This window comes from Nesoenas mayeri (assembly GCF_963082525.1).
Source record: "Nesoenas mayeri genome assembly, chromosome: 14".
In the NCBI taxonomy this organism is placed as follows: Eukaryota; Metazoa; Chordata; class Aves; order Columbiformes; family Columbidae; genus Nesoenas; species Nesoenas mayeri.
This window is the reverse complement of record NC_137556.1, coordinates 10,168,261-10,192,348: the sequence shown is the minus strand read 5'-3', so window position 1 is coordinate 10,192,348 and position 24,088 is coordinate 10,168,261. Positions and strand designations below refer to the sequence as shown.

Genomic DNA, 24,088 nt, shown 5'->3' with positions numbered 1-24,088 from the left:
CAGGCAGCACAAGAGATCAGCTGTTTCCTCTCCACAATAATTTCTGACTCATCACGGCTGAAAAAGGGTTTTATTGTGGACAGTAACATGCCTGAGAATTGCCCAAGGCTTGAAGGGCTCCAGCGTGGCGAGAAAAGCCACTTTGCAGCCGGATGAGAGGAAGGGAATGAGGAGTTGAGGCGAGGTTCCTCTGCCTGTGTATCTCCAGGTCACCCACCCTGGGATGTGGGTGGTGATGTCACTGCATCCCAGTGATGACAGCATGTCCCACCTTTGCTAGAGCCCATAGCTGGAGGATCTCCTCTGGCTTTCCAGAACCAGAGATGAACCTTATAGGACTCCTGTGAGCTCTGCAGTTATTTTACAAATGGGGAAACTGAGGCACAGAGATTTCCACCATCAGTCCATGGCAAAGCCAGGTACAAAGTCTTGGGCTGGTGTTGATGCACTGTTGGGTGCTGGATGCAATGTTGGAGCATCTCAGCATGACTTGAGTTTAAGGATTACACAAGGTAAAGTAGCAGGAAGAGTAATTGCAGCAGTCTTGGAGCATCCAGATTGCGGGTACACCCCTCCTGTTGTAGATGGGAAAGAGAAGGTTTAGATTAGCTTTGTCTTCCTCAAGTCACACCATGACACACCCAAGAGGAAAGTGGGGCCTTGCTGGTTTGCCCTGGATGCTCTTAGGAGGCTGTGAAGCCCTTTCTGCACAGCAGGTGTGCAGGGATCAGATGCAGGCTTGTCCCTACCCACTGGTGGCTTTGGTGGTGCCATGCAAGGCATCACATGTAGCTCGCTCAGCAGAGCATCACTCCATAAAGCAGCAGCACCTATGTGGGATTTTATGCACCTGTACAGGCTTTAATTCCTCTTTCATGTAATGATTTAACATTTTTGGCATGCGGCTCCTTCCCCAGGCCAACAGGGATGCAGGCAGGATCTAGAGGTGGCTCTTGGATGTTGCATTAAGCCACATTAGTATGTGCTGTAGATTCTGTTTCCTGTGAATTTGCCCACAGCAGGAGGACGAGCAGGAAGGCTGCTTTTTGTTGGCAGGCTTCCCAGATATTCTTGGCGTTGCGGATGTATACTTATATCGTTGCAGTGGCCCTGTTTTAACAGAAAACAGAAAGTGCTGTGGCTACAGGAAGGCACAACCTCTGCGAGTACCAGCCTGGCGATGGCACCAGCGCAAATGCTGCAGGGAGAGTGGCTGCCACGTCGGCACGGTGTTTGCGTCACTGTCCTGTCCTCCTCCAGGTCCTCTCTGTCCCCTCTCCTCCAACAGCTACACAGGCAGGTAAAGCAGCTCTTTGTGCTGCTGGGCATATGCCGAGCTGGTGCAGGTGCAGGGCTGGCTGTGCCTGGATCACAATGTGGAGCTGCCCTGTGTTCTTCTTCCAGCGGTGTTGCTCTTTAGCGGACTCCAGTCCCATAAGGAGTTGCCCCAACATCTCCAGGAGGTCCAGCAGTTCTTTGAGAGGATGCACAGTTGTTGGCAGAAATGTTCGTATTGTGGTTTTGTGGTGCCAGAATCATTGCAAAAGGGAGCAAGAGGAAAGATGCAGAGCCGGTCTGCTCACAGAGAGCAGTGTTGGAGATGCATGTACTGGACCAGGAAGGAGAATTAACTCATTGAATGAGAAACACAGGAATACTGGTACACCAATAATGAGTGTAGGACTGGGACATGTCCCTGCCCTTCTTCCCTTCTGCTCCCAGTGAGCAGATGCCTTGGCTCATCCTGGCAAGGCTGGATGCTGCATCCAGAACACGCAGCACAGGGAGGGAGCGATTGCAGCCAAGGGAGAAAAAACCCCTGAGAGCAATCTCTGCTGCAGTGTGACGTGTGGTAGCACTGAGGAGCTACGGCCAGGCTGGCCCAGCAGCGGGGCGGCACGATGCGAACATCCCAGCAATGCCTGGACTTCGCCTCTGCCGGCAGCGGGAGCCCTGGATGGCGGCCAGGCTGGATCCTCGCAGCTGCCCGGCTCCCAGCCTGGGGAAGGGCTTTCCAAGGCTTCGTTCTCAGCATGTACTGTATGAACCAGCACACTTTGTTCTCAAGTGTTGAGACTGGATTTCCTTTCCTCGGTCGGCGATGCAGGCTGGCTGTTGACTCATCAGCAGCTTCCCTTGGGCTTTGCTGCAGAAGGGGCAGGCAGGATTCTGCAGCAGTTTGTGTATCTTTTGGAGCAGAGGTTTGTTTTTTTTTTTTTAACATGATCCTTTTTTCTTTTCTTTCTTTTTTTTTTAATTTTTTTTTTGTTTTTTTGTTTTTTCCTTCCCTGCAGCTCATTGTGAAAGATGTGTGAGTTTCGGGCTTGCAGGTGGCACGCTGGCGATCTTACAAAGGGCTGTTTCTTGGGTCAGTTGTTCCCATTCTGTGCCTGCCTGCCCTTAAATATGCCTGGATTCTAGTATGCTTCAGAAACAAGTGTATGCTTCCCTTTTGACATCTGAGACTGTTCTGATGAAAAGAAATAAAAATCCCAGCTGCCCTAGGCCTGCGTGGTGAGATCACAAGCCATGGGACATGGAAGTGCAGCGAGAGGAACACGCTGCCTGCACATTCTGTGTGCCCACAGAGACCCCGGGGTGACGCCTGGTCACGGTGAGGATGGGCTGGCCGGTGGCAATGATCCAGGGCAGCAAAAAAACCCCATCACTGTGACATCCCTGAGTTCCCTCTGCAACCCTGTGCTGGGAAGGGGAGGCTTCCAGTGGTGTCTGCTCAGGCAGCCCTTGTCCCTGCAAGTGGCGGGGGGGGACGGGTTGTTTGCTGGGTGGTCTGTGCTGCCCATCTTTCAAATCTGTCGTTTGGGATGGGGTGAATCACCTGTACAGCAGCAGGAGTTGGGTGTTTCAGAGGGTCTGGGCTGTGCAAAAGGTGGTATCGGTGCTGTAGAGGGTTGTTAGATTGTGTCCGGTGCCTGTGAGTGCTTTGCAAAGGAATAAGCCTGATTTACTCTGTCTGTTACTTGTAATTATTTCTGGTTTACAATCTTGCTTTCAGCAAGTTCTCACCTTTATTAGTTGCTGCGGGCAAACGTGTTAATCCAGGATGTTCTTACCTAGTACCCAGCCACTTGGACTTTTATTTTAAATGTTTGCTAATCCTCCCAGTGGATGCCTGTGGTTTATACTGGATCAAGCACACAGAAAATCAAGTGTGTTTCAGCAGTTAATGTATATTATGAGCAGGCTTGATTCCTGCTGCCCCGTAACGAGGTTTATGGCTCTTGGGACAGACTCCAGTTTGCTTCAGCCTTGGGAGTCTCCACATCTCACTCCATCACCTCCGCTCTCCATCCAGAACCGTGAATTTAGCGTATAGCCAGGCGAACCGTAGCAGATCTGATTGCTGCTGCTTGCAACCGCAGCAGTAATCAAATCACCTCTTAGTGATTTAGTGCCCCTTGTGTCCCCATTGAACGATACAAGAAACTATTACTCTTAAGTGCTCTTCAGAGTGATGGGAAGACCAGGACAGCCTGGCAGTGGGAATAGCTGCTCAGTTCTTGGTGCCGCTGTGGATAATCCTGTTGAATTTAGGTGAAGGCTGCATTGCTGGAAAGTGAGTTTTAGCATGTTCCTGGGACCTTGGTGAGGTGAAGAAGAGCTGGTAGGTTTTTTTATTCAGTGCGCTTGTAGAAGATCTGGGAAAATGCAGCATAACAAGCGTAGCTGTATAGCAGTATGGGGATGGTACAGGAGGCAAACGGATCCCTCCTGGGTTTGTGGGATGGGCTGTGCGCCGCTTCGGGTGACTCAGCACCAAAACTGTTCTCATGCGTTTCAGGGTTCAACGTTAGTGCAGTGACTCAAAACATGTTAAAAAAGGCTGGATGCTCCCTTTTCAAATTCCTCAAAGATTTGCTTCCACTGGGGTGGTTTTGTGTAAGAAGACCTGTGCGATGGCACTGTGCTAATCACAGAAGTAGTCGTCTTTGTGCCCATGCCTGTGTTTGGAGCTTGCTGATGATCAGCGCCGTTAGCAGTGGGATCGAGGGGCTTTGGCCAATTCCTGATGTGCTGTGGGTTGTGCTCCCATCCTGCTCAGAGCAGGGCAGGTGCAGAGCTGCTGCTGCCGCTCACAGCCTCTGTCTCCACTCTCTGTTAGTAGGTGGATGCAAGTGGAGCTGTTTGTGTTACTGAAATAATTGTGGAAACACTATCTGGCTGAGATAATTAATTCCAGATGCTTTAATGTTAGTAGTTTGGCTTAAGTTACACAAGGAAGCATCATTTTTCGTCTTTTTATATCTAGAAAACATATGCTCAAGCGTCCCTGGCTTCCCTAGTAGCAATTCCAAGATATATTTTGCTTAAATGGAAATGAGCAGAATAGTAGTGGCCTGCTGGCTGAGTTTAGGGAAGGTTGGCATGCAGCACTGGTCCCCAAAGTGCCACCAGGTAGGTTGGTGGTGCTCAGGGATCAGAAGAGCAGCACCCATGGGTGCTGGTGCTGGCTCTGTCCTGCTCGCCCATGGGAAGCAGATGCTGCCTGAGCATCCTCCGCAGCTGCCCCGGGGAGGGGGCTGCCATGTTTTGGTGTATTTCGGGGCCAGAAGAGCCAAGGAGCAGGTTTTGCCTCTTCCCAGCAGTGGGTCAGAGCCCCCCCATGGCCTTCAATGCTGCTGTTAAAGCTGAATGGTGCAGAGGGGAAAGGGGGCAAGCAATATGAGAAAGATCCTTGCACAGCATCAAAAATTGTGTGTATTTTGCTCCCAGGCCAGATGCTGCTTTTGTCTAGTCAACCAGAAAAACATCTGCGCTTTGTTGTTCCAAGCAGCCCACCAGCAAACCACTGCCTGGCCGTGGCTGTTTGTCCCTGCAGCCCTGGTTTTCTTCTGCACAGAAGATGTGCAGATGAGCCCCGCTGTGGAACGGTGCCCGTCCTCTCCTCTTCTTTACCAGGTCCCTTCTCCGGTCTACATCCAAATTATTTTCTGGGCACGGAACCGGAGTTGAGACTTCATTAATTTATTTGTTGAGCTAAATCTTGGTGAGATTTAGGCTGGAATATAAACGTGAGAAAGACAGGGACATCCACACTCTGGCTTTATCTAGTCTGCTGAGTATCAGGCTTTTTATGTGGTGATAAACAGCTCAGAAATGAAATTGGAAAAGCTGTCTGGGTTTAACAAGATGGCTGTTTAGTGCCTCCTGTTCACTTGTTTTCCTCTTTTTATCACATCAAAGAAGAGTGAATCACTTTCTCCTTAGAGGATCACATTATTCCAGGAGCCTGGAAGGACCCACTCTGGTTACAGGATGTTACTGGCGGAGATTTTAGAGGGAGGGGGGAAACAGGGCATTTTTCTTATTGCACCTATTCATTGCAATTTGGAGCTTCAGCTGCATTTCTGTAAAGCTTCCAGGACCTGCCTATATGAATCTTAAACTGCCAGCAGCACGTGAGGAGCCACCCTACCCCATCCTTAACATTTTGCACAGAAACGGGATTGTCAGAAGGGCATTTTCAAACCCAAACAGTGAGACTCTGGGCAGTCCCGGACTCAAAAGGAATTTCCCAGCCGAGATGTGCTCACAGTGCAGCGAGGCTGTGCTGGGGTTCCAGCGCCGGTCACTATGCGCTCTGATTAGTGGAAATGCTTTAAAAGCTGATAATGATCATTTTTCGTATTCATTGGCTAGCACTGAGTGGGTTTCAGCTGGGAAAAACAACAGATAAAGGGATGGAGGGGGTAGATAAGCCACACTGTCCTGGGCTGGTCCCTGCCTGGCAGAGGGCGCCGGGGTCCCTGATGCATCCTGAGGTCCCTGGCACATCTCCAGCACAGGAGGGATGGGGGGTGCAGGAGGGATATGGGGGGTGCAGGAGGGATGTGGGGGTGCAAGAGGGAGATGGGGGTTGCAGGAGGGAGGGGGGTGCAAGGAGGATGACGGTGCAGGAGGGATGTGGGGGTGCAAGAGGGATATAGGGGGTGCAGGAGGGAGGGGGGTGCAAGGGGGAGTGATGGTGCAGGAGAGATATGGCAGGTGCAGGAAGGATGAGCATGTGTCAGGGATAAGGGTGCAGGGGAAATGGGGGTGCAAGAGGGACATGGCAGGTGCAGAAGGGGTGGGGGGTGCAGCCTGCGCAGCCACCCAGCATTACATCACCCGCAGCCACACTCACTGGCTGCTGGTACCCGGAGGGCAGGACACGGCTGCAAGCAGCGTTAACCCCTTCCTGAGCATTCCCGAGCACCGCTCGGGTAACACGAAAGGACCTTTGCAGGACTGAGTGCTGACCACCAGTGTCTGTGCAGTCAGGGGCTGCCTTTTGGGCACAAGTGCTGCTTTTAGTGGAGCTTGGTGGATGCTCCCAGGGACAAATCCGACTGCTTTGTTCTCCAAAAACAGCAGCAAGAAGCTAGATGAGGGTTCAGAGCTGAACCGAGTGTTTACTGCCCGTGTAGGATTTTGGGACAACCGTTTTAGTGAAGGTTTAGGTTGTACCCAAGGGTGGTGCCAGCCCAGCCGTCCATCACCCACATCAGCAGTAGTGGTGACAAACCGTGTGGTTACACAGGGCTGCTTCCTCAAGCGTGGATGTCTAAGGGAAGGGTTGCTGTTATGTTAACTCCGTCAACTTTTTTGGCTAGAAATGTGCTTGTTACAGCCCCCGACATGAGGATAGCCTACGAGTGGCATGAGGCAGGGTGGCAGACAGGGCCACCAGACCAGCCAGCCACTGCAGGTTCCCCTTCCAGACCCACCTTTGGCCCCCAGGCTGAGCCATGTGCCTGCAGTTGCTCTGTTATGTACAGATGAATTTTTGTGGATTTGCAAAGGCCATTGCCAAATCTTGAGGGGTTTTGGCTCCAACAGCTGATGAGGAAATACTGCAAATTCTTACTTTTCTGAACAAAGTGGTCCTCGCAGTGCCAGCTAGAAATGGGGCTTTAATTCTGTTGAAGTTCTTGTCTATTTAATTTGTTTTTGAATAAAAGATTCTGGTGCGAGTGGCCTGCCAAGGCACTGTGTCACCACTCTCCTCCCTGGGACCTCCAGCCCTTTCTCTGCTCCATCACTCAGGGACATGTTGTCAGACACTGGGTACCAGTGGTCCCTCCTGCAGGGTCCATGTCTCTGGTTTTGGGGTGATAGCGGGGTGCATGCAGGGCTGTGAGCTCTTGAGCATGTTGTGCTGATGACCAAGGTGATCTTGATGTGACCTGGAGCATCTTCAGTCAAGGAGGGAGTGGTGAAGTGCACAGGCATCCGTTAGCACTGAGACCTGGATCCTAGAGATGCTTTTAGGTTACTTCTCCAGCCACTTACTTGCTAGTCTGAACATCAGACTCATTAATTTAAAATATAACCTATTTAATACCTTCTTGTCATTCCTGTTCTTCTTTGAACCCAGCTTTGGGAGTATAGTTTTTGGCTCATGGTTTTACAGACTTTGCTAGAAGCTGTGAAAGTGAATAAGTACGTGTAACATGGTCAGTAAATCTGGGCATGGGTACCTTGAGGGTCCCAAAATCTTGCATGTGGGTTGCAGCTTGTTACTATGACAGTCTACCACTCTGCAGCCCCAATCCTTCACCCTTATGCCACTCAGCTCTTTTTCTAACACCTTAAATTCTGCTCTACTATCGAGGAGCAATAGCATCTGTAAAATCTATTAGCTTAAGTTTATAAGAAGATTGGGCATCTGCTCCTCATGGCCTGCTAGATACTAGTTTAATAAACAGAAAATGAAAATCATCCCTTTAAACTGCCTTTTTCAAAGTTGTCGAGTGCCGCAGGAGAATTCCCCCGCGAGCAGAGCTGATGGTAAGAACAGTATCAGCATCGGCTGACGGGTGCTGGTGGAGTTATCTTTCCACTGACTTTCCTAAGCTGATTTATTTATGGACACTGGACAAGACTAATTTAGACTGTAACGTAGGTAAAGTAGAGATGACTGACTAAAGTCTTCGTTGTAATAAAATTAAGTATTCTCAGAAGAGAAACACTACACAGGATTAATTATTTCTATCTAGTAAATTAAAAGGGAGCATATAGAAAAAAATGCCTTTGCCTTTCAGCCAAGTGAAGCATTCAGTTTACAGAGATGATTAACCGTGGAAATTTGCTGAGTATATTTTATTACCATGTAATCCTCTCTAGGGATAGATGTGATCCTCAAGAGTGTTGGGGTCCACTTACTCCTTTTCCTCAAGTGCGCTTGAGACCCACTTTCAGACTAATGGCCTGAGGTTTGTTGTGCGTTACAGGCTGCTCCAAATTTTCAGCTCTTCCTTTAAATAAACCCTTGATTGATACATTTTTTTTAGATGCACTGTCTCTGGCTGGATGGATAAATTAAGGAATAAATGCTCTTCCAGTGTAGTAGAGCTTCTGCAAATCGTTTGGCGCTTCTTGGAGGCTTTGCCTCTGTAATGCTTTGCTGTGGTGGTGCAGGGAGAGCTGGACCATTGCGGCGGTGGCACATCACCAGCAGACACCAGTCCTGGTAGGTGTGATAGGAAGGCGTGTGGTCCCACCTCCTTGGGAAATGAGTCACGTCAGGCCACAGGTTGGCCTCATCTCGGGTCACTGGGGTGGCAGCGATGTGCTGTGGGTCACTGAGACGCGGTTTATCTCATGATTGTGGGTCTGCTGTGCTGGGGTGCTCTGTGATGGTGCTGAGATGCAGGTAAAGCCCTTGTGTCTCTGTGCAGCGGGGCAAGTCTGTCCTGCCCATCACCGCATCCTCCGCTGTAGGGGCTGAAGGGACGAGCAGGGCTCTGGGGGTCACTTTGAGGTGTGGTGGGGATGTTGAACAGCACTGGCAGGGCCAAGGCACCTTGTGGCGCTCTGAGCTGTTTGGCAGCACTCAGGACCGTGTTTTTTCCCCAAGGACGGTGTCATTCAGGGAATATCATTCACACTGTGTTCTTCAGTAGCACAGTGTGGGTTTTTTTTTACTTTGAGTAGAAGTGGGCTGTTTACGCGAGTAAAACTTCACGGTCCAGCAAAGAGATTTCTGCTTGAATTTTTCAAGAAATTTTTGAGACGAAGAAGACGCTTGTGTTGCTGTAATGGAGTAATGATTCTCTGTAATGCACCTATGTTGTACTGATGAACTTTCAGGCCATGCTGTTTGGTCCTGTAATGGTTCCCGCTTTGGTGTTATTTATCCTCTTGCCACCTGCCCATTCTGGGGTGTTTGAGACATTCCCCATTGGGGTATGAGCCACGCTGACCTTGCGACCATTTCTGTCCCCAACCCAGGGTCACACACGATACTGTCCCTTCTCTCAGCACCCCCTGCACATCACAGAGCTTCAGAAGCTCACCGTCTTGCCTTATCCACATGCTTCTTAACATGTTCCTTGCTACCCAAGACTCTTTTGCTCTAGTTTAGGTTGGGAGCGGTGGTTTGGGGCCTTGTGGAGCATTTTCTTGCTTTTCATGCAGACTCAGTCTGGGTGGATTGGTTGGTCATGCCCTGCACAGGGTCCCTGGCTGCAGGGATGCTCATGTGTTGCTGTCACCATTTATTTGGAGCATGCTGAAGCTGATACAGCCTGGGGCTGAGCGTGTCTCGCCATCGAGCGTAGGAATGAATAACGAAGGCATCAAAACTCGGGCAAAATGGGAAAAGCCCTCGAAGACACGTGAAATTCCTCTTGTGCTGTGGAGATCTGCTTGTGCAGGAGATGACCCCACCAGGACAGTGGGTTCTCAGCCTCACCGATGCCTCAGCAATTAATTTCCTTTTTGCTGTTTCCTTTTGCTGTTCACCTGACTTCTTCTAAGAAGGAGGAAATTTTCTAAACAAGCCAACAGAAGCCCTTTAATACAGATAAAGGCAAACGGGAAAACAGGTAATTGAGGTAATTAAGAGCTTGAGTCTTGCTTTCGCTCTGAGAAAGGAAAAATCAATGGAGCGTGTCAGTGCCGTCAGCAGGAGGAGGTCTGGGTGCTCTCCCAAGCTGAGGCAGATGCCAGGGCACAGCACGACTGCATTGCTGGCTCTTGCCAAAGGTGAGGAATAGGTATTTTCACCAGTCTTTAGAAAATCATCTCCCTGAGCAGGTACCTGCATATTGCCAGACTCCTCCGGGCACATGCTGCATGACAGTGAGCATCCCTGGTTTCCCACGACCCACACCCTGGGCGGTGTGTGGGCATCCTGAAGCAGGTAGGAAGTCCTGCATCTCCCCCAGCACGCCTGAGGCTGGAATAGGAGAGGAAGACTAGAAAACAAGACTAGAAATGAGAAGGAAGGGTTGATTCCTATGGGATTACTGATGCCTAAACCTGGGGTGTGGAGAATATTAGTACATAATGCAAAATTCACTGCAAATTTGTGTGAGTTGGTGGTGCATGTGCAGACATCATCATCATTCAGCCTGGTTTTTTCTTTTTACACTCAGCAACTATGTGGAAATGTGGATGTTTCCAAAGGGACTACCCTGTTCCTGCGTGCAAGGAAAGCCCTGATGATGTCCCTGCCAGCCCCAGCTCTCAGACCCCAGCGGGAGAAGGGCAGGAGATGCTGGCCAGGGTGGCTTCGGTGGTTTCTTCTCTTCTTCTGTCTCTGTCCATGCTTCAGTGCAGAGCACAAAGCAGCACAAAGCTCACAGCCTTCCAGACTCCAGTTTTCTTGATGTTATTATAGATGAGGAGGGGTGCACAGCATGGTCTGTTCTCTGTATCACTGTAAATCAGGGCATGGGTTTTTCCAAAGGATTGCTCTCTTTTATTAAATTGTAGGATCTCTTCCTTCCACTGTTTCTCCTAGCCCAAGGCAACTGTCTCTGCAGTCATTGATCTTTATATCTGTACACCAAGAAGCTCTTTGCAGGTATGTTAGCATGTGTCAGGGAGGAACAGGCTGTGCTTTAGGAACATGATTTTACCCACCAAAGCAAATCCAGGAATTGCTGGGAGGCTGCATGCCTCTGGGCATCATGTCCTGCTTGGGGTGTCCTGTGTGAGCCCCCAGCACCTGGCAGCCTTCTGCACCCCTCGGGGCAGGAGAGATGGCTGTACATGCTCATGCGATTTGCTGGATCACCTGCAAGCCGCAAGGACATGATGTTTAACCAAGTGCTGCAGGTGGGTCAGGGGGTTGATCTGGACCAAGCTTCCAGTGGGTCTTTGCATTAAATATAGACGTTACTGAATCCTCAAGCCCTGTCCTAGATTGCAGTGATCTCAGTTTAAAATCTGGAGACAGCTGTCTTTTCATGGCGTGATTTTCAGACCTTGAACTGAAATTTGGAGATGTCCTCAGGGCATTGAGGCACACCTTCATTATCTGTTTACTTAGGGGGGAAGTAAGGGAAATGTTCTTGTTGTTTCCCTCTCTGTTCTTGACATTTCTCTCTCTGAGCAGTGAAGCTGTTGCTTCTCCCATTGGTGTCTCTAGAAGTGCCTCCAGTGGTTGTGACTGCAGAGGACAGCAATTAAACTACGTGTCTGGGTTTGGAGAAACTCCAGGTTTATTTTTCCTGCCATGCTACAGATTTCCTTGGGCAAGGCAGGCAGGGTCCCCTTCCTGAGGGCAGCTGCGCACAAATTTCTTCCCCTGGCACTTACAGACCTTGAAGCATCTGGTACCACGATTCAGCTGGTTACGTGATGGACATGATGGCTTTGCCCCAGACACATCATGGAGCACGAGGCATGCAATACTCTGACATTAACTTACGTATCAGGACAGAAGGCAGATAAAAGTCTGACAGGGGCCAATAGGCTGGTGCAAGAGGAGGGTTGGATCCTCAGGCTTTGGACAGCAGAAAAGCTGCTTGGAAAGGGACAGCATGCTGCAGCGGTTGCTGTTTACTTGTTTGTTTCTTTGCAGAGTCTTTTTGTGTTGACATTTGTGTCGGGAGGTGGTATTTCAGGGAGGAAACGTGAGCTGTGCAAATACTGCAGTGAGCTCCAGCTCCCAACTTTGCAGAGATCTGGCAGCTGGCAGCACAGCCTGCTTTTCATTTCCAGCTCGTCCTCTGCTTGCATGTCATTACGCGCGACACTGTTGACGTGTGCATGGCAAGTGTCATGCGTGTTGCCGCCGAGTTGCCAAGAAAAGGCAGAAGAGCTAACAGCGAGCGCCTGTTCGCTTTCTGTGCGGGGAGTCCACAGCAGACCAGGCTGCTCCTCTCCCCACCCCTGGGGTTGCGACTGCAGGGTGCTCAGAACGCATCTCACAGGCCACCGTGGGATGTTCTCTGTTGCTGAGCTTGCCGAAGGGCTGCCCAGCACGGTGTGGACATGGCACTGAAGTGCTGAAGGTGTCTGTGGTGGCAGACAGCAGGACGCCTGCCTGAAACGTGGGGCTCGCTCGTAGGGGCTTGGCTGGAGGATGTTTTAAATCAGAGGTCACTCTGCCTGCAAACAGTGTTCTGGGGTATCAGTGCCTGCGTGGAGTGGGGTTGGGCATCTCATCTGCACAGCCCTGGACCAGGATCTGGTCTCTGATGTATTCCAGTAAATTAGCAGTAATTGCTTGTGAGGAGTCGGTGGCTGGAGGAATCACTGTTGCTGTCAGTATTTGGACCATCGTAACAATAAATTAGCAGTAATTGCTTATGAGGAATCAGTGGATAGGGGAGTCACTGTTGCTCTCAGTTTTAGGACCATCATAGCCATTGGACCTAATTTTTCTCAGGTAAAGAATTAATTTCCATAGATGAATGGAAAAACTATTGCTGTAGGTAAAGAAAAGTTGCCACGGACCCATGCTGGGTTGGGCTGTCAGTGTGAGCCCATCGGTTGACGTTGGTGCCGTGGGGCTGGAGCAGAGAGCCCGGCCAAGGCTGCCACATCACTGGGGAGGGCAGCGAGCAAAGCTGGGTGACTTCTGCTCACCAAACTGTAACTTGTTTTTCCTGCAGTCAGGCCCTGGGCCAGGCAAGCGGGGAAGCACTGGCAGAGCTGGGGCTTCCTCCCGTCCTTGGGGATCACCAGAGAGACTCGACAGACACCTGTGCTCCTGCTGAGCACTGTGCACAGGGCAGAGCGGGGACGAGGCATTCAGCTGCTGCTGGCTCATGTTTCTGAATGTAACTAGGGCAGAGCTTTGCACTTAAATTCATCCACTGGGCAGAATCTCATCTTCTTCAGGGTGCGGAGTTTGTTGCAGTGCCAGACCTGGCACCCACGTGCCACCCTCCTGCCTGACGGGTAGAAGGAGCGGGGTGGGAGCATGGCTGAGACAGCAGTGGTGAGCAGAAGCCCTTGCTGTAGCCTTATCCCCATGTTAATACAGTGGCTTGGATGCATCCTGCCTCTCTGAGGGTGTGGGATGCTGCTTCACAACCATGGAGTAAGGATGTGTTGGTCCCACTGCACCAGCAGGACCGTTGGCTCCGGGCAAGAGCGTCACTCGGTAACAGCCCCAGTCCTGTGCTTGCATGTGCTTACCACATCAGATTTCCCAGTTTCACAGGCAGGACGGGGTATTATTTCTCCCAAATGGGCCGTTTCTGCCCTGATGTGGTATTCCCGCATGAGCCTCTCATGAGGCCCCATGGGGAGAAACAATTCTCTAATGTCAGGAGGAGCAACATGAGGTTGCTGCCAGTAGCTGTAGCCGTAGGTCGAGTTATTTGACTTGGGAATTCAAACACGTAGGAAGCTGCTGCCGGGAGGAAGAAAAGGAGCCACGCAAAGTGGAAAAAATGGTGTAATTTCTCATGATTGTGAGGGGGAATTGCAGAGCTCTTGAGCAGGTGTGTTCCTGCAGAGAGCCTGGAGCAGAGCCGCCCGCTCGGTGCTTCCCCGGGGCTGCTCTGCGGTGTGGAGCCCTGTGGGGCACGGGCTGCTTCGTACTGAAAAGCATCAGAAGCCAAATTCCTGGTTCTCAGACTGTTCGTTCCTCTCCTGACTGCAGCCGGAGGCGAGTGGGCATGGTGCCGTGCTGCGGTGGGATGCGGGCTGGTCCTCAGCAGCGGGCACGATGCTGGAGCTGTGCTGCTGCTTTTCTGTGGGACACTGGGAAAAGTGCAAACTGCAGGTTTGAGGTCCCAAGACGGGGAGCTGGCAGCTGGAGTGTGCTCAGCATTTTCTGAAAATCAGCTTGTTTTGGTCCATCCCAACTCAAACCATCATATAGGGTGCCCAGACTGGCAGTCTCTGGGAAAGTGCTTGTGTACAAGTCATGGTCCTCAGAACATCAGAAGCACAGGAGACAGCACTGAGTGCATAAAACCTCTTTTATTTTGCTGGACTTGGTTCCTTCTTAGAGTCAGGTTTGTACATGGTGTGGTCATACCTTCCATGGCAAGAAATCAGATGCTTTTGCACATTGTAGCTCTTCCTCAACCTCTCTTTTCTTTCAGAATTATACCCCAGCTGGAGAACTCGCCTTCACAAGTTTCACCAAGTAGCCTGCCTGGCTCCGAGATTTCAGAAGCTACGAGGACTTACTTGCAAGGCATGAGCCGCTATGACCTGGATGAGCTTGATGCTTGCTGGTTGGAACTTGTTAATATGGAGCTCAAGGAGATGGGTGAGCATTGTTTTTATCCTTGCCTGGGCATCCCAGCATGGGCATTCGGTCTTTCTAAGTAATCATGTGGAACGGAAGTTCTTGAAGAAGACCTTTCTGTTCAGACTCTCTAGAAGAGATTACACCAATCGCTGCAGTGCAGGATCTTGAGTGCATTTCAGTGCTTCTCACTCATGTTGGGGTTTTGGGATGTGGTACAAGAAGAATGGGGCAAACCAGATGATGTAGGGCCAGTGCAGCATGTCCTGTGCAGCAGGGCTGTGGTGTGCAGAAGAACCAATCGATCCAGGTTACTCATGACCATGCTCTGATTTCATGACCATCATTATCTCCTGTACACATCCCTGCAGCATCTGTGCTGCCGGAGGTGTTGGTCAGGATGGGTGTGTTGAGCCTGGTTCCTCTCCCTTTGACTGCCCACATCTGAAAGCATTTCTCCAACATTTCTCCAACTGTAGCAAACTGGGCAGATGGAGTCAGAGGAAAGAGGATTTCCTAGTCAAATGTGTAATTCTCAGAAATCCTGGTCCTGGGTTGTCTCTCCTTTCCCAGGTGTCTTTAAATATAACAGCATAACATTGCCTGCATCACTGCTGTTGTATCACTGCACATTCCTAAAATCTATTAGTGCATTTTGGTTGAGTGCAAGTACCCGGACTTGGAATTTGACTATTGGCACTAGTGCTTAGCATGGTCTGCTGGGCAGATTTGTTGGCACAGGCACGTGGGTGTGTAGTTCTGCCAGACTGGCCAGGGATTTTCCAGTCCTTGTTAGGTCAGGATTGCTGTGGTGTGGTTGCTGCTGCACAGGTAAGAATAACAACACAATAAAACATTCACCTTGTGAGGTCGGTGAAAGCTGAAGTGTGCCTACATGAAGCATTACTTCCTGTTGCAAAGGTCTTTCAAGGTTGGGACAAAGTACGTTCTCAAGTGCTGGAGCAGACGGGATCGTGCGCTGCTGAACAGAAGGCTGTGCTGAGTCTCACAGCCGGCTGGCTCAGAGCTGCAGGGAGATTCAGTGCGGCTGCGGTAAGACTCAGTTCAGTAAGCTCACACGGAGCATAAACAAGCTCAGAAGTTGGCTACCACATTGGCTGATCTTGGGTGCAGATCTCTGTTCTTATGATGTACTCATCATTTACAACTAAATTTTGTTACCACAGTCTCCAGGACCTTGAGAAAGTTGTAGAAGCTGCTTTTAGAGTTTGGCTAATTATGTATTATACATATCCTATATATTGGATTCCTGTAATCTTGGTGTTGTGGAGTCTGTAGTGTCACTAGCAAATCACAGTCAGCTTTGCCCTCGTTAACTGGTCCTGTATTAGTAGCCTCAGCTCTGTCGTTAGCACAGCCAGGTTTTGAGATACTGGCAGCTACAGTCAAGTCCTTGGGCAGAGCAGAGGGTGCTCCTGGGCAAAGACGAGTGGTTTGGTTCTGCTTGAGTGCCTTGCAAAGGATCCACCCTTCCTAACACTGACCAGCTGCAGTATTGCATCAGGAAACCAGCTTGTACCACACTAGACATCCTTCTTTTCGGTGCTTTAGCTATAACTCCTGCTGTGTTTCCCTCACCGTCTCCACAGCTGGGTGGCCATCAGAGCTGTCTCTGGGCTCCAGAGAAGGGTTGTCTGTGTTTTCACTTCCCCCTTGTACATATTTTGTAGGTCTCTGCAAAGGCAGCAGGCAGAGATTTGGCTTATCCAGCTGGGTTTAAAATTGGCTCACTTTATTACATTTATCTTCAAAGTATTAGGTTACAAACGCAATGTCTTAAATGGCTTTCAGATGTGGAGCTCCCATGCTGAAGGGTAACTGGAAGGCTGTGATGAGGCGGGTGCTGTTGGGGCAGGGATGCTCCTGCCCCAGGCCAGCCGGGACCTGGCTGTCCCCTGTGAGCAGGATGTCACCGTGGGGCTGGCATGTGCCAAACCTGCATGTGTTGAGGGAGAGAGGTGGCTTTGCCAGCGGGGCTGCCTTGGTAGACTGTTGGATTTAGGAGAGGAGCTTGAGCATTGTCACAGCCATATAGCCCTGGTAGCTGGGTTCCTCGGGTGGGCTGACATCACTGTGTCCCATGAGCACACCCTGACTCTGTGTCAGGGCACAGGCGATGCTTTGCCGCTGACCCTCGTGCAGTTTTGAGTGAGCTGCCTTTTTTCTTCCTCTGTCTCCTTGTCGTTTATCAGCCAATGAGCTTATTCAAGGACAGTCTTTAGGAGGTGTTTGTACAGCACTGGGCTGGGTGGGACCACGGTCTCTGACGAAGCCCCTAAACCCTCCTGTTGGTACCAACTACAGATGGTAATAACGATCCCAGGGGATTGGAGCAGTGGTAATGCAAAGAGCCTCACTGTCCGTTAGCTGATTCTCCAGCCCATTTCTGTAAGTGTAATTACTGGCTGAGCCTTAAATGCGCTGGGGATAGAGAAGCTTTGAAAACCAGCACTTGGCATGTGAAATCCACAGTGGATATGGCTCCTGCCCAAAGGATTCAGATAGCTCGCCCCATCCTCTAGCCCTTCCCACTTCTCTAGCAGTATGAGGACTAGTGCATTTTTTCCAGTGGCTGGAAAGGTAAAACATGTGGCATTGATTAATAACCCATCCCTGGGGCTGTGGGGAGCCAGGGGTCTGTCAGGGAGCAGGGTGGGTGCTGGTGTCCCTGGCTGTGGGACCGTGGTCACATCACCCCACAGCGGGGGACTGGACCGTGAAGGTTGTGGGGCATCGGGACTGCTCGGGCAGCGGGTTTCTTTGAGGGAATGCATTTTCCTTCTTGTGGAAGTGATGGGTTTCAGGTGCACCTAGAGGAAAGCTAAATCTGTGGCTGCTCACCTGCCGGGCTGTGCCGGAGCAGAGACTTCGCTTCCTCTGCATCACGTGTGGGAGACACCGTGCAGCTGGGAGCGGTGCAGGGAGGATTTGGATGCCCTTCACCACCCAACCCAGAAGGTTGCCACCTGCCTGGGTTGGTCTGAAGGGAGTCCAGAAAAAGCGCTTTCTTACAGAAGCCCTGGACATACTGAGATTTCTAAACTAGCTTTGCTAACCTCTGAGATCATTAACATGACTTAATTGGAGAATTGCAGCCTCTCCTCCTATTCAGAGGAGTCAGGAGTTATCTCCCAGCCTCAAAAGATATGCAGAAGTTTAAATTCCCCGTGGTTGTTTAGCTGAGCTGTTGTCACTGGGCAGTCCAGGGGCACAATGTGTCATTCCCAAAATATTTAATGACAAAGAAGGAGCCTGATCTGTGAGTGGCTCTTGAGGAGCCGCGGGGAGGAGAGCTGGAAAACACCTATGAGATCATCCATCTCGCTTTGCCGTTAGCACGGCGTTGATCCACGTAGCACATAGCACATGCCTTTTCCAGTCCTTTTTAGGTCACCCCAAGGATGGAATTTTATCACCAAGATCAGATAAACCTCCAGATAGCTCCAGCTCGCTGCACTCTGCCGGCTCCTCTCCCAGTGAGGTGGAACTGCTCTGAAAAGCAGAAGTTGTTCATGTAAACCGGCTTTAAATAGTTTTAACCCCCCCACCCCCCGATAAGATGCCTCCATAGGTGTTACTGTGCTCAGTAGAAATGTACTGTTTAAGGAACTTCTGCGTGCTAGAGGTGAGATCAATGTTTAAGCACACCTAAATGTTTTATTTGTTGCTGCTGCAATATGAGATAGTAAAAAAAGTGGATCTGAAGAAGTCTGAATGAAACCCTGACCCAGATTTATGTACATGCCACTCCAGGCAGCACAGACCTTTCCTTTTAGAGAGGAGCTGTGCCGTAAGTCTTCATTTTTATATTAACATTTTATGCTGTATTTTGATTTCCACTAAATCCAAAGCTATTGTAAGAGCGAGGCTAGAGAGACTTCAAAGACTTAGGCTGAAAGATACGTTTGCGGTGATCGGCACTTCATAAATACACAGAAAATCCTCAAGAAATTGCTAAAAACATTGCCGGAATCAATTTTGCTGAAGGCAGAGTCGAAGTTTCTAAGTATTGCCTTGACTTAATCCATATGGTGTATGCTGCTCACATATGCCCACCACAGCTTCTATCTTGGGAGCTGAAGGTGTTCCTGGTATTTTATGGCAGGAACATGCAAAGGTCACATTTATTGCTTTTGAAGCTCCGGGGGGAATTCATCACTGCATACTTGAGCGATGTCTGTGTACTAATGAGATGATCCCTCCCTCGGCAGAGGTGAGGTTGGTCAAGTAGATGTGGAATAAACCGCGGTCGGTGGAGTAACCCCGGGGAAGATGTACTCCGTGGGGCAGAGGTTGCCATTAATTGTACGCCTTGGAGAGCGGCTGCCTGCCACGCAGCAGCACTGGGAGTCCTTAGCCGAGGCTACCCCCATCGCACCGCATCCTTTTGGGATTTGGGGAGCCCTTTTCTCCCCTGGAAGCAGCACATTGGTGTCCCCAGGCAGAGCCTGTCCCCATGCACCTGGCACCCACCCAGGTTGCCCATCACCGTGGCCCGGCTCCATCCGCTGTGTAGAGCCACCACAGTTTCTGTTGTATGAAACTTCTCTGTTATTTTAACGACTTCAGGCACTATTCCCCACTGTGCCCCGGTAGCAGAGGCACAGCCCCATTCCCTGCTGGTGCAGCTGGACAGAGAGAGCCCCATGACGGGGATGCTGCCCCCACTGCAGGGGATCCACGGGCTGCCGTTGCCCCTATGGGGATGCTCCCCAGCCCTGGCTGGCAGGTGGATGTGCAGAGCTCTGGCCTTTCTGTGGTGGGATCTGTTTCCTTTAACCACCAGCCTGGCTTCCCCTTTTCAAATCTTGTGCCCAGGTAGGGGACCACTCACAGCAATGTCCCTTCTACTCTTTTTCCCCCCATGACCCTGCACCTGGGCTGATCCTTCTTTTACCAGTCATCTCTTGAGAAAGCTTATCCTATTAATAATTCAGGCTCTGTTTGTTCGGATTTTTTTTCTTGTTTTGAAGAAATCCTGCCAGTTTGGAGTTGTTTTATAACATGTCTGTGCTGCAGCCCACAACAAACATCCGCACGTAGCCTGAAATCTTTGTTCTCTGCCGAGATCATAAGCTCATTGCACAAGTTATCATTTCAGCAGCAGATCGATTTGGTGCCTGGACAGATGAACCAGCTAATCCTCCACTACTTGGTCGTATATTACAAGCGAGAGATGTATTTAATAGAGGTATCGATGTACAGCATAGAAGTATCTTGGGAGCGGATTTAGGGCTGGAAGCTGTTCTCAATTATATCACCGTTCATCTGGATTAACACCATTGGTGTCAACGGGAGGAGGACTTGCCTGAGCTGCCTGTAGGCTCACGCTTGCTGCTGGGATGTTTCTCTTAACGTAGAGGTCGATGCTGTTGGAGATCAGTGGGAGATGCTTTAGACATTTTGCCTCCATGTTTTTCAGCACAATCAGTTTTTATGTCAAGTCATCGTTTTGCAATTTCCGTAAATCCCTCGCAGTAGTTTCCAGCAATACTCGGAGTTTTGTGAGAAGGCTTTCATCAGAAGTGCTCCAGGACAGCTCTGTCAGTGCCGAGCGCCGCTGGAGAGAGACAGCAGCTTATAAAGTGCCTTCTAAAACATTTCATCATCATCTTAATTTTGAGCAATAATTGATGTTGGTGGGTGGCAGAAAGGGTGATAATTGACTCCTGTAAATCTTTTAAGTGCATTAGCAGGCTGTGTTTGTAACAAAATATCTAGAAGTTTCACTGGATGCTCAGCTAGCACACGTTGCCTGTTACTGTTTGCTTTGTTGGTCACGCTTTATGATAAGGGTTATCAAGAAAAGATTAATGTTCGATTGCTGCATCTCCCAAGCGTTGTGTGCCTGCCAGAGGTGGGTCGGAGGTGGCTGGGGGAGTCCCAGATGGTCTGGTGTGGTGTTGTGCTGCTTGTCCATCATCCCCTGACCTTTGCAAAGGATGCTCAGGACAGGACCTGCGATACCCAGGACAGCACCCAGGCAAGGGTGGGTGCTGTCCCCACGGGTGCCTCGAATGTGCAGGTCTTCAGCTCCCAGCCTTATTCAGAGGCAAATTGTGCTTCTCCAAAGGGTCCTCCTGCACAGCAGAGCCTGAACTCAGTTTTAGCAAATAACTAGTTCTTTTTCCTTCAGATTGCTTTCGTTCTCCTGGCCTCTGAGGTGGGAAGGATCCTCAGCACAGCTTTGCAGAGGCAGAAGCTGCAGTGGGCAGGTTTGAAGTGACTTGTCCAGGCTGAGCTGGAGGGACAGCAAGGTGGAAGGACAGTGAGGTGAAGAAGTCAGGATCCCAGAGTCCCTGTGACACGTACCAGCACCTCTGTCCCATCAGGGAGCTGCTATCCTTTCAGTTTTTCAAAGATACTAAGAGACAAGCCTACATCATCTCACAAGTGCTTTCCTTTTTTTTTTCTTTCCCCATTATTTAAAAAAACCAGTAATTTTGTTTGTTTATATATATTTTTATTGAAAAGTAGACTCCAAGGTTTATGGCTTGTGAATCAGCGAACGGCACAGCCTGCAGTCCTGATGACTGTTTGTTCATGAGCTGTTTTATCTCCAGGTATCCTCCACAGGGTAAAAGGATTTATTGTTTCAGTAAATTGATTTTAGTGGAGCACAGTTTAGTCAGAAATAGGTCTCTGTTTTGTGAGAGGTGGCTATTTTTTTCCTCCCTGCACAGCGAATTGGCTCACACCACGATAAGGAGTAGCTGAGAATTCATTTAGCAGAAAAATATTGCTCCTTCATGCCACATAAATTACGATATTACAGAAATAATTGTAACGGAAAGCAGCATTGTGTAAAGTAATGTGCCCGGTGGTTCTCCCAGACCCGGCGCTGTGGCTTCGGTGCCAACCCAGCAATCCCAGTTCCTTTGGGATAAAATATTAAATTCTCACTTCTGCCTGTGTCCCTCTGGATAGAAACTATGGAGAATTTTGCAGCTACGTGGCACTTCTCTGTAGAGACTCAGAAAAGCGTCGTTTTCTCCCCATCTTTCATACCAGACCATGGCTTACCTTAACCAGGTAAAAATACCTTTCTCCTGGTCATCAGGTAGAGTCCACGGTCCAGGTGATGGTCTCGAAAGTGTGACTTGCTCTCTAAATGTTGCTGGATTTATTCATTGTAGCCAAGATTAGTACCTGGGTCTTTGCTTTTCCTTCCTTGGGGTCAATAACAGTGTCACTTGTATGTGTACACATGGAGTGTTTTGGTGGAGTATTTTTTTGTTTTTGCTGTTTAGCTGGTCACAATCAATACAGATAGTACTTTTGCAGCCAAAGAGATGACAATTTTATGAATGAGCTCCTATAGCACAAACTTTGTATGATGCAGGAGGAGATAAATGGAGCACAAATGGAAAAAGCACTTCACCCCGGGCCCCATTGTTTAGTGTTTCATAAACGATTAATCGCTTCATCCCCATCAAGTGCAATTGTCAATTCAATAAGCTCCGAGGTATTCTGAATGGCACTTGGCAAACGAATTCCTAATGTAATTACATCTAAATGGAGAGTGAGAGCACGCGTGTGCGGGCAGGAGAGATCTATATTTTTTGATGTAATGGTATAACAAGTGTATTGCACGTATATTCCCATGAAATGGGAACAGTGGTGATGCCAGGGCAATCCTGACCCCCAGGCAGGTCAAGATCAGGATTCCTGTGGAAACCCCCATCCCTTTCCTTCCTGGCACTGCCTGCAGCTGCCTGCTATCTGCCTGCCCTCTCCCCTGGGCAGCTCCAGAAAGTGTGTGGGAAAAAGCACCAGGAATGCTTTAATGATCATTTTGCTTTCCAGAAGAGCAGAGGCTGAAATATTGGGAGAAAGGGAGTAACTCAGGCTGATGCTCCAGTGCCCAGGATCATGATCACAGGTGTGGATTTGAAACACAGACCGAGAGCTTGTTTAATCATAGAATCATTTGGGTTGGAAAAGACTGTCAAGATCATCAAGTCCAGCCATTAACCCAACATTGTCACTAAACCATGTCCCTAAGAACCTCATCTCCACTTCTTATAAACCCCTCCAGGGATGGTGACTCCAGCACTGCCCTGAACAGCCTGTTCCAATGCCTGACAGCCCTTTCTGTGAAGAAATTTTTCCCAACAGCCAATTGGTACAAGTTGAGGCCATTTCCTCTCATCCTGACGCTTGTTCCTTGGGAGAAGAGACCAGTCCCCCCTGGCTCCAAGCTCCTTTCAGGCAGTTCAGAGATCAGAAGGTCTCCCCTCAACTCCTGTTCTCCAGCTGAACCCCCAAGTCCCTCAGCCGCTCCATCACACTTGTTCTCCAGCCCCTTCCCCAGCTCTGTTCCCTTCTCTCAACTCGCTCCAGCACCTCAAGGTTTTTTTTGTCGTGAGGGGAACAAATCTGACCCCAGGATTTGAGGTGCAGCCTCACCAGTGTCCAGTGCAGGGGGGTGATCATGGTCCTGGTCCTGCTGGCCACACTGGTCTTGATGCTGGTGGCCTTTTTGGCCACACAACACTCACATGAATTCGTGGCTTGCAGCTCTCCATCAAGTGCAGCACTGGTGGTGTGTTTATAAAGGGACACCATTAAGGCAAAAGTAACACTCTGGCTTTGTCTGTAACCCTCTCCTTGCGCTATTGCATCCAACCAGCACGATGCCAAGAGCAAGCTGCATCCATTGCCAGGGCTGCTGGGCAATAAAACAGGTATTGTCAGGTTCCTTAACATGTTGTGGCACAGCAGCCCGAGCTCTTGAAAGGGCTGCGATAGAGAACAGTGTTGTCTGTCTTAGATGGTATCTCAGACTAGACACAGAAGTGTAAAATGCCAGGCTAGATGTTTGCAGAGACTTGTCAAGCCAAGGGAATCCATGCCAACACGAAACATTGGGGAAGAGCTTAAAAAGGCAGACCATGGTGTGTTTGCTTGCTGAGCTCAACTGTAGGTTGCTTTCCCCATTGACAGAGATTTTTTGGACGGTCTGTGGCTGTCAGGGGAAGGTGCAGCCTCTGCCAGCATCATCCAGCTGGAGGGGCCAGGAACGCTGGCTGGGACCCCTGTGCCCAATCCCTCCCCGGCCCCAGGGGCCTCCCAGGGCCCCAGAGCGCGTCCAGGACAGGGATGTCACACTGTGGCTCGAGAGATGCCCAGGATAACAAATTTCTCACTGAACATTTAATTAATAACTGCTTCATATTACTACTTCCTCAAGCCTTTTTTCCCCTTCTCTGCTCATAAATGAGATATTTTCTCCTGTTACCTTGCAACAAAAAGGGTGTACAGCAGCACAGGTCAGGCTCCTCTGCTGTCTGGTGCATTCTGGACCATCCTGGCCATCACCACAGATAATGTACACAAACAGAATGCAGACATGAAGTGATTTTTATTGCATCCTGCTGGTATCTCCATCCCCATCTCTGCACCTTCTCTGGTAATGAAATAGTGCTCACGGGAAGACGGGGTGCGGTGGGGGCTTAACTCTGCCTCTCACCCCTCACAGAGAACCTCACTCCTGCTGCTGACAAATTTGTATCCCACTGCGGGGGGTTAATGCTCTGAAAAAGCCTCTTCTGATTATTTGACTCATATTCCTGGTCATCGCTCTAGATAAATAGCTGGTCAAGCACCTCTGCCGCTTCT

At 49.8% G+C, this 24,088-nt stretch overlaps 1 protein-coding gene across 4 annotated transcripts in view; it reads left to right on the top strand.

Moving 5' to 3' along the window:
* The window catches only part of JADE2 (jade family PHD finger 2), a 78,853-nt gene that overhangs the window by 25,707 nt on the left and 29,058 nt on the right, over positions 1-24,088 (top strand). For all 4 annotated transcript variants that reach the window (XM_080352928.1, XM_080352926.1, XM_080352925.1 and 1 more), the window contains one exon: positions 14,298-14,467. In XM_080352928.1, the coding sequence (XP_080209054.1) occupies positions 14,298-14,467 (170 nt within the window). The remainder of the gene's footprint in view (positions 1-14,297; positions 14,468-24,088) is intronic.